General features: G+C 46.5%; 1 protein-coding gene across 7 annotated transcripts in view; it reads right to left on the bottom strand.

Moving 5' to 3' along the window:
- The window catches only part of znf521 (zinc finger protein 521), a 126,157-nt gene that overhangs the window by 105,771 nt on the left and 5,687 nt on the right, over positions 1–14,699 (bottom strand). For 5 of the 7 annotated variants that reach the window (XM_030114428.1, XM_030114434.1, XM_030114431.1 and 2 more), the window contains 2 exons: positions 10,461–10,517; positions 721–921 (listed from right to left, as the gene is read on the bottom strand). In XM_030114428.1, coding sequence (XP_029970288.1) covers positions 721–921; positions 10,461–10,517 — 258 coding nt within the window. The remainder of the gene's footprint in view (positions 1–720; positions 922–10,460; positions 10,518–14,699) is intronic. The other 2 variants (XM_030114430.1, XM_030114435.1) reach the window with 1 other exon arrangement.

The following is a 14,699-nucleotide window of genomic DNA, read 5'->3' as shown; positions in this document are numbered from 1 at the left end:
ATGTGTGTCAGATGCCATTTTCTCAACGCGGGCCCCGTCAGGACGCGTAAAGGAGGACAGCAAGTCCAGGAGAAGCACATGGAAACCTTCAGTTCACATCATTAGTTCTGTCTGCCACCTTGTCAGGGTATTTATAGTCCTATTCATCCATCAACAGGTCAATGACACAGTCTGCCAATGGCATCCTTCTCTTTCACTCCCACTAGGTATTACTACTGTGGCTGGCGAGCAGCGGGGACCAGTCGAGGGACTTTCCTGGAGCTGTTTCCACTTGGTGGTCTGGTTACTGGCGGCCGGGGGGGCGGTTACTCACACACACACACACACACACACACACACACACACACACACACACACACGCACACACTGTGAGTGAAATGTTAGAATTAAACGTTACACTGAGACAGGCAAGGACACGAAGCTCGGACTATAAATACACAGTGTAATGCATAAACAGGGGCACAGCGAGGCCTGTGTGTGTGTGTGCGCGTGTGTGTGTGTCGATAGTGATGCACAGCACACATAAATAAGATGTGAGTCCTGTGTCGCTGGATATCCACCAAATAAGCCGGTAGTCTGGTGTTGCGCCCCCCTCGGCGCGGTGTACTAACACACATAGCGTGGCATATTCTCCGGCGAAGGCATGGAGCGGGAGTGGGAGTGGGAGAAGAGCTGAGTGGCAGAGCGGAGGGGCGGCTCGGTGGGCTGAGCGTTGTTTACCTGTCAGCTGGCATTGATTAATCTTGTGTTCGGTGAGATCGCTCAGCGACTCGAACACCTGCCGGCAGCTGTCGCAGCTGTGCAGCGCGGGCTCCTCGTCCTCCTCCTCTCCCTCCTCTCCTTCCTCCGGAGAGAGCAGCCTCTTCCTCAGACGCCCGGTCTCACCATCCTCCGCCGCCCTCTCGAGGGCGCACTCTGGATCTGCCGGAGCCACAGGAAATGACAGCAGCACACAGTCAGAGGGGTGACCCGCACGGCGAGGCAGCGCCGCTTCCTCTGGGTGACAATAAAATGGATTTCTAGACTCTGGATTTAATAAAAACAATAATAAAAGCTGTAATAAAAATGCAGGTTCAATTTGGGCCTCTGTAACTCAACCACTCATGCCATAACAGAAGTGTTGGGCAGGTGAAGGTGGCACAATGCTTACACACACACACACACACGCACACACATACACACACACACACACCTCAGTTATTAGAAATGGTTTTACGTTGTGTTTGCCCTGCTTCACCCAAGCAAAACTTCAGTATATGAAACTAGACTGATGGGAATATGTGTAGTTAATAAATCCTGGATTGCAGTTTTGGCTGGACCAAAAAGAAATATGAAATTCTGCCAGGGCGTGCTGGATTGCATCAGTCAGCATCTGTCAAAGGGAGGAGGGGGAAGAGGACAATCGGCCGGCCGGCCGACCGACCGAACGACCTCGCACCATCATCCCGACCAGAACTGCTGCTGTACGAAGCGCCACATAGCAAAAAACACACACACACACACACACACACACACACACACACACACACACACAATGGAAAATCAGAGATCGGTGTGTGTGTGTGTGTGCGTGCGTGTGTTCGGGCTGTCGTCACGACACACTTCCCTAAATTATTCAGCCTTGCTCGCAGGCAGCCGCGGGTCGCGCGCATCAATATTCTTCAATCCATCTGCAGTTTAGTCTCTTGTTGGCTTTGTGCGGCAGCAGTGCCAGGGGTGGGCGCCGCCGCCGCCGCCGCCGCCCCACAGCCAGGGCCGGGGAACCGTCTCTTCAAATTAGCAGCCTAATCTGGAGTTCTTCGCGTGGTGCTAAAATATTCCGACGGAGGGGAATCAAACCTTTGTCGCGGATGTTCGGCGGCGGCGCGGCCCGGAGCCCTCTTCCTCCACCCCGCTGGGGCCATTACACTTAACAATAAGGCTGATTAAAAAGCCACGCTTACAATCAAACAATCCCGTCACCCTGGTTGGGCTCGGTGGCGGTGGGTCGAGGTGGTGGTGGTGGTGGGGGGGGTCGAGCCTTTACACTTCACCGGCAGCCATTTTAAGCCCCACTGATGCGAGTGTACCTCAGCTTGTCTGGAAAACTCCGGAGGGGAACGTTTGGAGAAAGCCTGGTTTTTTTTTGTTCTTTTCTCCTTTTTTATTTTATTTTTTTTTTTCTCTCCACAGTTACCAGAGCCCGAGGACAAGGAGTGTGTGGCACGGATGCGTGCAGGTGTAGTAGGCGTACACACATCGGGTGTAGCTGTGCTTGTGCGCGCGCACACACACACACACACACACATACACTTGGGCGGCCATTTTGAGTCTTCCTTCAGTAGGGTGCTCGAAAACTGAAATTCCTTGAGGAAAGGCGTTCCAGGACTCATCGAGGCCACCCAGGATTTTTCCCTTCCACCACCACTCGCTCGCCCACCCCGCCCCCCGCTTGCGCCAAGTATTGATGTAACATCACACCCTCCATTGTCCTTCCCTCTTGGCGACTGAGGCTCTCGGAACATGCCCTCTAAAAATATCAGCGCCGAGGTCCCCGGTGGGACCATGCAGAACAGAACAGAAGGTGTTTCAAGAAAATGAAAATCCCAACCCAATCCTCACAGATGCAGGCCTTTCTTGCTCTGGGGGGAAACACTTCTGACTGAGGCCAAAAGCCACACAATATAGACTTATGATTCATCCACACACACAGACGCACAATTCACAATATGCACTGAAATGTGAACACTTCATGTCCTTTTTTTCCCTTTTTTTTTTTTTTTTCTTTTTTACAGCGTGCCTGTGGAGGAGGTTAGGACTTTGATATTTCTTTCCAAAGGCCTTCATGAATCATTAATTTCTCTAATATTACAGCTCGGTCCTGTCAGAGGAAAACAACTGATGGCTACATTTAAGCATCCCGTGTTTTATCTCCGACAAAAGTGTGCAGAATGCAGATGTGTTTAATCCTACTTGTCACATTAACCCGCTGAGACCCGCCGTTCTCCCCACAGAGTCGCATGTAAAGGGAATTCCTTCAGAAGAGGCTATCACCACCAATGTAGAAATGCATGTCGAAATCACCAAGGAACACGTGCAGATTCAGGTATCCATGGTTTAAAATGTCGAGTTGCGCGACGTGTTGTGCAAAGATTTGAAAAATCCAAGTCAACTTTTGCATGTGGACAGGCACCGATACACCCCCTGTGATTTCTGTCTGTGGTTGTTGTGTTTCATTGAGGTTCCAGGTCCCTAGTGAGCCTGAGAAGAAACAGATGTAGGTGGCCACTGCTTCCAGCCTGTGTTAGACCCCCCCTCTTCACAGCAGAGGTGGTCCAACCCTTCTCCTTGCAGCTTTGGGTTTTTGAAGTCTATTTTTGGTTTCTTCGGTCTTCTGAGGTGGATGTTTGTTCCAAGTGCTCCATTCCGTTCACTTTGCTTTTAGCGTTTGTGTTTTGAAATTTATCTTCAGTTGACTAAAAAACTGCTTTTGTTACCGATTTCCTCATTTGTTTCCTCCTCCTTTTTTCATTCCGGTCTTTGAGCTGGGCCATGACTAAATAAAATGAGCCCAAGTTTAGTTGCATGCGATGACGGCCCGTGAGGAGAGATGTGATTTTCGATGCAGTCGCTCAAATGGACAATATCACTGGAACAACACTCGCTTTGCATCAAAATCAGCCTTAAAGTTAAACGTGCATCGGCACACAAATGAACATTTCTGCTCGTATATTAACCCAATGCTATAAAAACTTGAATAACCCCTCAGAGTAGCTGATATGACTCTTCTCCACCCATACCAGTCTGAACTAATATTCACCAATAAACTCTAATAAAACCATTTCAGGAACCAGATCTCTGCCTCCCGGCTAAAAAATCTCCAGTTCAATTCTGAGATGTGTTTGTTTGTTTGCAGGCTGGTGCTTTGGTGCAGTGGAATGAGCTCCACTTCCCACTGACTCCTAACATGGATGCATGCAAACATCATATAATCTTGATCCAAATTAGACTTCCTGTTAAAATATAGTAAATCACGACTAAATAAATCAAAAAAATGTGCATTTAGAGTTGAGTTTCTATTATATCTGCAATAAAAACAAAGGAACAGCTTTCTCTTTGTGTGCCAGTCTGATTTTCACTCCCTTGTTTTTCTCCTGTCCCAGGTGAAAACTTCTTCTGAATTCGAACTCGGTCGAGCCGAGCGACCTCTGGTGCTGCGGTGTGACGCAACACTGCATGTTCTGAGGGCTGGTTCGGGAAGGAAGAGAAGGGGGGGGGGGGGGCTCGCATGGGTGTGCGGGGTGGCAGAGATGACGGTGGTGCTGGTGGTGGTGGTTGCTGTTGTTGTGGTGGTGGTAGTGAGGGAGGGAATTTGACACGGCAAGGTCACGTCCAACCCTGGGATTAAAGAGCCACATCAATACTGAGGTTCCTGCGCCTCTGGGCCTCATACAGTAATCCATCAGATCAGGACATCCTCTTCCAGCAGCCTCTACAGGCTGGACAGCAGATCAATACCGGCATGCTTGGAATGGCTGACAATCACATGTGGAATATTGGGGAAAGACATGCAATTTACTGAGACGTTCTTCATCAGCGCACTTGTTAATTTCCATAATATTCACTGGTAGAGTCCTTCGCAGAAAAGAGAATCCATATCCTGATTAGGGCTGCTCCAAAGTAAACCGATCATAGCCGCGACAAAGGAATTATTCATGGGGGGGATATAAAGTACATGTTACTGGAAGGCTTTCTCTTTACTGTACTGGAAGCGCATTAATACTGTACTCATAAAATGTAAGAATCTGAGTGGTGATTGACATCTTTAGAGCCATCTTGTCTGAGTACAAAGCCATCCATCATTCACACGCTTGCATAGTGTCTTATGGTGCCAAGTGACATTTATCATGCCGCAACTTTCATCTTGTGCATTGAGGCCTCCTGGACCCCCCGTCCTTATATTATTGAATATTTCTGCCCTTAAATATTAATAACCTTTTAATTGATATTTCTTCTCTCCTCCATTAGCCCCACCGGGGGACCCTCGATCCCTGGCAGGGGAGCCTACGCCCGTCCCCCCACTGTCTGCGGAGGCCCACACACTGAGACAGGTGGAGGCACTGACCACAGGGAGAGAGGAGCAGCGGGAACTCCAGCGCACTGAAACCTACAGCTACGACTTCTATCTTTCTATCTAGCCGCAACAAGGCAGCAGAGATAAACTACCAACAAGCAAGCAGCTCTGAGGAAGGAAGCTTATTGGATGTCTTTCATGTAGCTGAGTTAACTCAGGAATATTGAGGCACTCCTCCTTAGTTAACAGGAATTTACATTATATTGAGAAACAAACTCAAAGCAACTTCAGGAAGTGTAGCAGTAGTTTTGTATTAGTGATCGGTTGCTGCCTATTACTGCCTAATGTAGTGACGTTTCAGTAAAGTGCTACTTTAGAACACATTATTCCCGACCTTGGAGCTGACAGTGCAAACCACTACACCACAGTGTAGCCATGCATTGATGGGAAAGTGAGCAAATAAAACTCGCAGAGTTGAAAGAGAAATAACAGGAAAGCCTCTCGGTCTTGTCAGGACCAACGGCGTGCTGCTTCGCCTCCGAAAAACAGGAGCTCGACGCAACAGTAACTGCTACATTAGGCACAAACACGGCTAACGCCAACAGTAGCTTCATTAGCGGAACAGTGAGAAACAGCAGTTCTGCAACTGTTCAAAAGCAACAAAGCTCATTGAAACTCCAGTGCATGTAGCTGTATGAATCATGAGATGGCAGTTCTCAGTCGGCAGCATGTTTTTGCTAAAAGCAGCAGTGTTAGTTAGCTACACCATATTTTATGATGCATTATTCCAAATAATGGCGAACACAGAGGCACGAGGGGAGGCAAAGAGTCGAGCTAGGCCGCAAACTTCAATCCGAAAAAGTTAACTTGTACATGAACCTTTAACCTCCCCGGAGATGTTTCTGTGTCTAACCCTGAGCAAAAAGACGAGACGAAACAGAGGAAAGTTGTTGTGGGGCGGAAGCAGATTCCTGAAAGCAAGCTGCTTTAAATCCGCTCAAATTCAACTCTGAGGCTCCGATTCGCCTGTGGAAACAGAACGCCGAGCTCCATCAGCGTTCAGCCTGATTGAGCTTTTTTCTTTTGTGCAACTTGGTGTCAAACACATCATTACCAAGGCTCCCATCCCCTCCCCGTTCCGCCACCATTTTCCAGAGATCTCCCCTCCGCCTCGCCACCCCGGCGAAGAGCCCGCCCTGCAACCACCCACCCCCAAGTTCAAATTAAGAATTTATTTTAACCAGCGAGCAGCTTCTGTCGACACGTGTCGGCGGGCCTGATCAAAGGTGAGCGCGCTCCTTTATCAGAGTGAGGGAGGCTGTCAGAAATAGGAGGACATTAAGATTGAATAACCTTCACACGCTTGCCGGCACCTCATTATTTAAAAATCTAAAACTTTTGCCGAGCACCCACCAGTATATATAGGTCACGCTGCATCCTAATGCCACATGTGCCTCGGAGTGGATCCTCCTCCTCTGTGAGGATGGGACTTGGGGGTCTCTCCACTTAAACCGTCGCATCCACTGATCCCCTATCATTAAAAGGGCGTCGTGATCCGACGCCGCGGCGAGGCTGCCAGCTCGACACTCGCCGGATTGTTAGCAATCATCAAGAATTTACGTACAGAAACGGGAGACGCCGGCGGCGTGCGTCGGTACGGTCGGCGCGTGCACTTTACCCGCTTCGAGCCCTCCGGATCCCCATCAAGGAATAATTAGCGTTTAATAATTTGCCGTGTTGGTAAATCCAGCGTAGATTAGCGGAGAGGTGTTTGTGGAAAGTCTCTGGAAGCGGCGCGCAGACAGGAAAAATGCTTCCCACCTTCTCGTTATACATCACAAACACACAAACACACGGCGCATCTATGAAAATTTTATGACGCTCACTGTGATGAAGATAAGACACAGATGAGCAAAGGTGCCAAACAATTACAGGAGAAGTCAGAACAAACGGGGACGACATGAAGGCAGCGGCACGTATATTCACCGGTATACAAACTGCATCAGCCGCCGTTAAAATATCAGCAAATATATATAAGGGGGGAAAAAAAAAAATTGTAGGTGCGCACAAAGAAGAACGGAAATCAAAGCCGCAGAATGAGAAACAACATTTGAACACAGCGAATGCTGCTTCTCTCGCTCGCCCTGCCTCGCTCGCTCTCTCATAGGGAGTGATGATATTGAACGGAGCGCCTTGCTATGCCATTAGTGCAGTAAAACATCAAAGGAAATGAATAATAGAGAATATGATTTTCTGAAGTGGTGGAGTGAAAGAGTCCTTTCCTCTTCCTGCTGGAGCGAGCCCTGCAGTACATTGATCTGCGGGGCAGCCTCGGCCTCAGCCGGAGTCTCGGGCGCTGCACGACTCCTCCACTGCTGCACCGTAGCCACCCCGCCACCCCGACGGATCCCCCTCCGTTTGCGCGAGTCCACTCCAGCAAAATAACAGAAAAAGAAAAAAAAAACAACTAAAAAAAAAACGCCTCAAATTGACATCGCCGAAAGCATAAAAACACAAAAGGAAGAGGAGAAAAAAGAAAGGGATGTATGTATAAAAGAGGAGAAAAAGCACTGAGCATGTGGTTATAATTACACACAGGCAGCGCAGTGGTAAAGCCAAGCTGCAGATCTTAAGCCTGCTCCAGACTCTCTGGGTAAAAAAGCACACTGCCTCATTAAATCTCAGATATCACACTGTTCCTGCCCCTCTATACTATGCATAATACTGTCTATCTTTTAGAGGGCCTCTTTTGTTAGCATTTCTCCTTTGCCGCTGCTACGTATCAAACATGAATGAGAAACAGGATGCGGGGCCTGCACAACGCTCGCCGAGTCACAGAAGAGCGCGACTGGGGGTCTACTTATGAGGCAGATCTTGACACCATGTCTGATTAAACCCTTGGCTTGTCAGAAGTCTAATGGCTATTGTGGTCCTGTCTGTCAAAGAGGCAAACGCGTGGAAATCAGGTAAGCCTTTTCCGCTGCTTTTCAATTTGACGGCGTAAGGACTTGTTTAGGGGGCGAAGCGAGGGGCGGGGAGGCAGTGGAGGGGGGGGTTTAACCATGAGACGCAGGCGGCGACTCGGCGACAGGAAGATTTCACCTGGAAACTTCACCGGCTCGTTTCCATATTGACCGATTGTGGCGCCGCATCCTGAGCGGGGGTTAAAAAATAAATCAGTCAGACGAAGTCAAATGAGGAAAGTGAGAAATTAATTTGTGCGCCCTCCTGATTTCTCCACAGGCAGACATCGATCATGTGGCGGCTGTCTCCCCCTCGCTCTGGAGATGGAGGGTGGCGGCGGCATGGCGGGGGGAGGGAGGGTGGGAGATTCGTGTGTCTGAGGGGGTCGTTGTAATCAGCCACTCTCATTAGCTCTGCTTTGGCTCTGGATGACAGGAGGTCTCCCAGGCAAGGCTGCCTCTCATGCCCACCCCTTCATCCCCTGAGCCGGGGGGCGAGCGGGGTTAAGGAGGAGGATTCTTTTCACAGAACGGCGCACCGATACTTATCGATACGCATTTCGCAGCAGGAGCAGATAGTTATTGCTCGGAGGGGGTCAGCTGGGAACTTATATGTCAGCAAAACTTGGCGAAGCATGTGAAAAATGTTTCTGAACCAAAAATAAATCTCTTAACAATTTAACAATGACCTGCTTGAATGTACCTGCTGATCACACGTTCACATTTCAGCTAGGCACAGGTACAGAGCGTGATTTAGCTTAAATTCGCATTCTTACCGAGTTTCAGCAAGAGAAGCCACTTGGCGAAATTTAGGCACTTCAAATATTTGGTAAGTGAAGAGAAAATAAAAACACAAACTACCATAATATCAGAAGGCTGCAGGAGGTTTAATCTACTGTGATTAGTTCGAGCAGTGTTTTAAAGGTAGTTCACATAACAACTTTGCTAAATTTAACACTGAAAATCAAGCTTTAGGCCCAGTTTACATATTTAAAGTGACAATGCAGAATTTTTTTTTGCATTTTCGAGTCTGACAGGCTTGGTGTTTACACGGCAACACTTTGAGAACAATGTCTGATTTCATGGAAACGGCGTCAACGTTGAAAACGATGCACAGGCTTGCCGGGTCATGTTTTCACACTGTTCGCTTTTCAAATGAAATCAGAAGCAGCGTTTCAGAAAAGCAGCATTTTTCTTCGGAAATGCAACTTCTTGAAAATTCCGAGAGTTTTGCTTTGAAACAAAGTGTAAACAGGGTCTTAGATCACAATATTTTACAGGATTTAGCAAAACTACTTTGGACAATTTTGGACACCATCATCACTGGTGTTGGACACACAGCAATTTGTGAATAAGAGACAAAACTTCACTCCGCTGGTATCGAAGGTGAATAAGACAAAGGTGAATACCTGACGCTGTGCCGGTCACAGAGCTTCAGAAAGATTAACATTAAAAAAGCAGTGTGTTAATTTTAGCTACTACGAGGACCAGGTCAGGTATTTCAAAGGATCTAACTATCAAAGCCAGAGGCTTGGCTAGGTTTATGCACCAAGCAAGAAGTGAAACTTGAAGGAAATTCCATGATGCTGAAAGTTAGCGCTCAGCATTGAGAAAAGCAGGAGGACGGGATGCAAATACCACGAGTCAGAAAGTTAAAATCAAGTGAGGCATCGACCTCCTCCTGTCTAAATATGGTCCTGATCCCGAGTCCTAAATCTACCTTTAAACACTTGCCAGATACCGACGCGCAGGTTTATAGAGATCACAAGCTTAATAAGGAGCTAAAGAAAGCCGGGACGTGTGGATTCAGCTTCCTGTATTTCACAAAGGAGCGCTCAGAAAGCTGTGGGTAAACGCTGGACTAATGTGGCAGCCGAGGAGTACCCAGGGTCCCCAGCCTGCTGGGCAAAACCATCCATATCGGGTTTAAAATAACCACGCCTGAGACTTAACCTTTACCAGAGACAAATGAAATGAAAATATACAGTGTGGTGCATCAGGAGCAGGCTTCATTCATAGGGGGCTTTCTGCTAGCCTGACCTGAATTACCGCTCTGTTCCTGGAGGGCCACTGTGAATGGCACGCGTGGAGACAGGACACATTCATCTGCGTAGCTCTATTCTACATCATACAGAGGGCTTGGGAAACAAAGACGAAGGGGAGGCCGGGGGGGGGGGGGGGGGGGGGGGGGACGGCAAGAACACACAGAAACACAAGGACGGCTATAAGCACACCTGCAAGCGTGCACGCAAACACAACAACAAATGAGGAAGAAGCCACAACATGCAACCTGTGCACTTTGTATTACCGAAACCTCATCAACAGGAAGCTTACTTTATGTCATTCTGATCTCACACACACACACACACACACACACACACACTCAAACAGACACATGATCCACTTTCCAGCCGAAAATGATGAAATATGAAATGGAGCATTACCGCTTGGAATGGCAGTCTGCCCGGGACTGTGCTGGTCCTCTGTCACATTGTCTTCTACTGCCAGAAACAGAGGAAAAAGAGGAGGGGGGGGGGGGGGGGGGGGGGGGGGAAGAGGGAAAGAAAGAGTTAACGCTGAGAAACAAACTTAAACACGTTCAGGTTTTTCTTCCCTTATTCACTTTTTTCTCTCTCTCTCTCTCTCTCTGTCTATATGGAAAGACTTCAGCAGCTTTTCCGACGGCTCAACCCGCGGTTTGGGAATCCGCTCCAGCCTTTCATATGTATGAGGTTTGGCAACAAGGCAAACAGCCACCCACGTAAATAACATATTGGACTGGGTAATGACGTGATGAATTATGAACGTCTCCCGCGACGCATCCTCCCAACATCAACAGTGACCAAGTAAGAAAAACACACCTTGATGATGGTGATTAGTAAGAAGCCGGGCGAGTAAATTAGACGGGCATCAAAAGGAAGATTTGTAGAATCCTAACCCAGACTCTGATCCCGAAACTTGCAGGAATTCAGGAGTATATGACAGGAATTAGTGATGGGAAAAGGAATAAGTGGAGAGTAAAATACACAAATATGTAAACCCCATTTACGTTTTTTCATCTATAGCAATATTTGAAAAGATTATTGCATAGTTTATCTGCCTAATAATGTGCAGCCCTAATTTAAACACATTTTAAAAGTGAACAGTCTAACAAAGACTTTATAACATGGTACAAAAAGTTTCGGTGCCAAATTACAAGTCAACAGGTGTGACAGTGCAGTGCTGTATAGAGAACAAGCAGCTTTTAGCAAACAGTGGTAAAGGAATTTTATCACAGGGAATAACAGGAAGTGTGATAGTGTTATTGAGTTTGGAGTCAATTATAGAGGAGAGGAGGTTATGAGAGGAAATCGGGAAAAACAACCAAAAAGTAGAGGACTGGTAAAAATAAAAGAAAATGTATTTTGTATAAATCTCTTCAATGTTATACAAAGAAAATTTATCATTCAAGTGTATGTCTTTGTATGAGGCAAATGGCGTTTAGAGTTAGTTTAATCATCTTTTCAAAGCTGTATATCTAAGGCGTGTTGTTCTATCCACGGGTGAAGGAGCTTTAATCCTCATGAAACTTGGAATGATTTGATCAGGCTGGATAAAAATTTTTCAGAAAAAGGAGGGATGTGTAAACCAGGGGAGGGTTAATCCCCCTTTCACATCCACATCGAGGGTTGGAGTGTTTCTTTTTTTTCCCTTTTTACAAGTCGATTGACAAACTCATGATGGACTCAGATCAACTAAACCACTCTGGACTTTGTGACACTGGCTTTAAAAAAAAACACCACTCCTGTTTAGTTAAGGGAAAAAAAAAAAAAAAAAAAAACTCAGGAACCTTTTTACATGGGAGGTTTTTTTGGGGGGTGGGCTGGTGAGACTTCCTCGTGGCATGTCAAGTACAAGAAATGAAATGGATTTTAACAGCGGGAGGAGAACAAAAGAGTCTCCCACCTGTTCCATGTAAAATGAGGGTCTCACTGAGGACTTCTTACGCCTCTGCGTTCCACCCCTGCAGTTGAAATGCATTCTCCATTATGTCTTTTCTTTCTAGCCTTTCATTTTCTTGGGCGAAAGAGGAAAAGGGGGGGGGGAGTCTGACAGGACCTCCCAGTAGGGGAGTGTGGTAGTGACTGCCAAAGCAGAAACTGGCGCACTTTTAAAATCGCACAAAATATCCTGTACTTTGCATAATTAAAGCGGGATCCTATGGTGGCAGAAGCCTTTTCCTCGGGGGAGCGCGAGTCAGTGTCAAGTGGGGTGTCAAACCTCGCTGAAAAATGGAGAGAAAGTGTGGAGCTGTTTCTTATGAAGACGGCAAACGCGCACAGACACACACACACACACACACACACATCCACACACACGGGCAGCGACTGGCCGCAGACAACCTCTAAAACATGACAACACCTTGGTGAAGACGTCGGGGCTGCTAACTCTCACACATTGAGCCTGACACTCGTCTGACTCTAAACTCGCTTTATCCTCCGTGCTGAACTTCCTGTGACCATCCAGCCGGCATGAAGCATCGTCATCCTCATAGATTTACATTAAAGTTGATTTTATAGCTTCTACTTTGACCTTGTTGTTTACGTTTCGTCACACAGAGGCAACCGATGGCCCGCGGCCCTCATGCAGGTCTCCTCATCATCACTTGAGGCCATTGAGGTTATTTTAATCTGATGCGAAACGCTGTAATAATAAATGCGTTTGAATCACGGGTGTCAAAAACAGTTCACTGCACATCACAGACGTGTGGGCTGTGATGCCCGGTTGGCCGGATTGGAGCCTTTTGACGGCGAGTTTTCGTCCACAGACCTCAAGCTGGACACCTCTAAATTAACAGATGATAAATATGAAACACCTGTAGATTAATTTAATAGACTAAAGATTTTCATTGAGTAATTGGCCTTTAATATAACACTTTAGTGTTGTGGCCCTCACAATGTTCTCATTTACTTAACACTCCAAAACTGTCTTTATTGTAAATTCTTAGTTTTACCTAATACTTTGAATATATTTACAGATTTTGCTTCCGTCTCTTTTTCAAATGTACTGTATATCTCATTGCAACAAGTGACCATCACCGATTTCTTTTCTTCCCATCTTTCCGAGGTAACTCGCAAACACTCCTTAAATCAGTGTTTCCTCATATATACAAAAACTGAATGATTAGCGTTCATATTCTTGAACCACAACAACTACCGTGATTCAGACAGGAAGAAATGCCTTTTCTGTGTGTCTGAGTCAAACGCTGGCAGATCAAAACCGAATAAACCGGCACTCAGATATATCTAAGAAGAAAGTCGCTGATGGTAAACATTTCCCTCAGCAACAACTATAAATGATGTAGGTGAAAAACATGCGAGACAAATGGTCACGGGTCTGGCAATTAATTAGCGAAATCAATTAAAAGAGATGGAATAGACGCAGCCGCTGGACGCCGCGGAGGTGCCTCCCTCAGAGAAACCTTGTCCTGTTGGAGGAGGCCTCGCTGACTGACGCCCTGAGAGTTTAATGAGTTTCTCTAGCACTGTTGAGCGCCGTGCATCCAGGATCATTTAAATGGGCTGGGGACAGGGGGTCCTAATAAATCCCCCACGGTTCCATCAGATTGGTGGAGGGAGCCTCGAGTTTTTGTTTTGATTACTGTCCCTGTTGGTGAGATGGGGGAGTTCAGGCAGAAAATTCTATTTCACAATGCCATAAGAACTTAAACATCACGGCGGTTCGCGGTGATTTGTCACCACTGTGAACTTATTAAAAGTTTTGTCATTTAAAGTAAACAACTTCCATCACGGCGCACATCCGCCGCTCATTTGCACCTGTCTTGCCGGATAATTAATCGCTAAGCTAGCGCCGCCGTCAAGTCCGGGAGCAAACTTCTCTGATGCTCGGTCCGGGCTGGACATTTGATCAGCGATGGCGGCGGAGCGCCGACGTCGGGACGCTTTTTAATTAATGCCCGCTAAAGCTCATGATCGCCTGGTAATGACTTCGCCGGAATACATCCCGGCTGTTGTAAACGCGTCAGCGCTATCAGTTAATTAATGTTTGACAAGGTGCAGTGTATCACTCAGTTGGTGACAAACTGTAATCATGCTGCTAGGTTTCTTTCTCTCTCTCTCTTTTTTTTTTTTTTTTTTTGTTGATACAATACCAAACACACATGGGACCAGTTTCAGAACGGCTCCTTTGATTTTCAAAAAAAAAAAAAAAAGAAAGAAAAAAAAAGAAAAAAACATAATCCCACAACAAGTGGCACAGCATTAAAGGCCGCTAATTAACACGCTGGCCACACACACACACACACACACACACACACACACACACACATACACACACAATAAAATGTAACTGTCATTATAACGTGAGTGACAATTCCCCAGGTGGGATTTTTTTTTTTCCATTCTTTTTATACTTTTTTTTTTTTTTGGAAGGAATTAATTCTTCAACCGAGGGAAGAGAAGCTAAAAGACCAAAACCGGATTCAAAAGACATCAGTGGCATAAAAAAAAAAAAAAAAACTAAAAACTAATGATTTAATTGACATGAATAAGCAAAAGATGACAAACTCACAGCAGCTTGAATGTTTTCTAATCCATCAAATGAATTCCTGCTGCGTAAGAAGTGAGCAGTGTGTATAAATACGGTAGGATTGCGACATATTTGTGTGTGTGTGAGTGTGTGTG

This window comes from Salarias fasciatus, chromosome 18, assembly GCF_902148845.1.
Source record: "Salarias fasciatus chromosome 18, fSalaFa1.1, whole genome shotgun sequence".
In the NCBI taxonomy this organism is placed as follows: domain Eukaryota; kingdom Metazoa; phylum Chordata; class Actinopteri; order Blenniiformes; family Blenniidae; genus Salarias; species Salarias fasciatus.
Note: the sequence above shows the minus strand (reverse complement) of the source record. Positions and strands in the feature narration are given on the sequence as shown.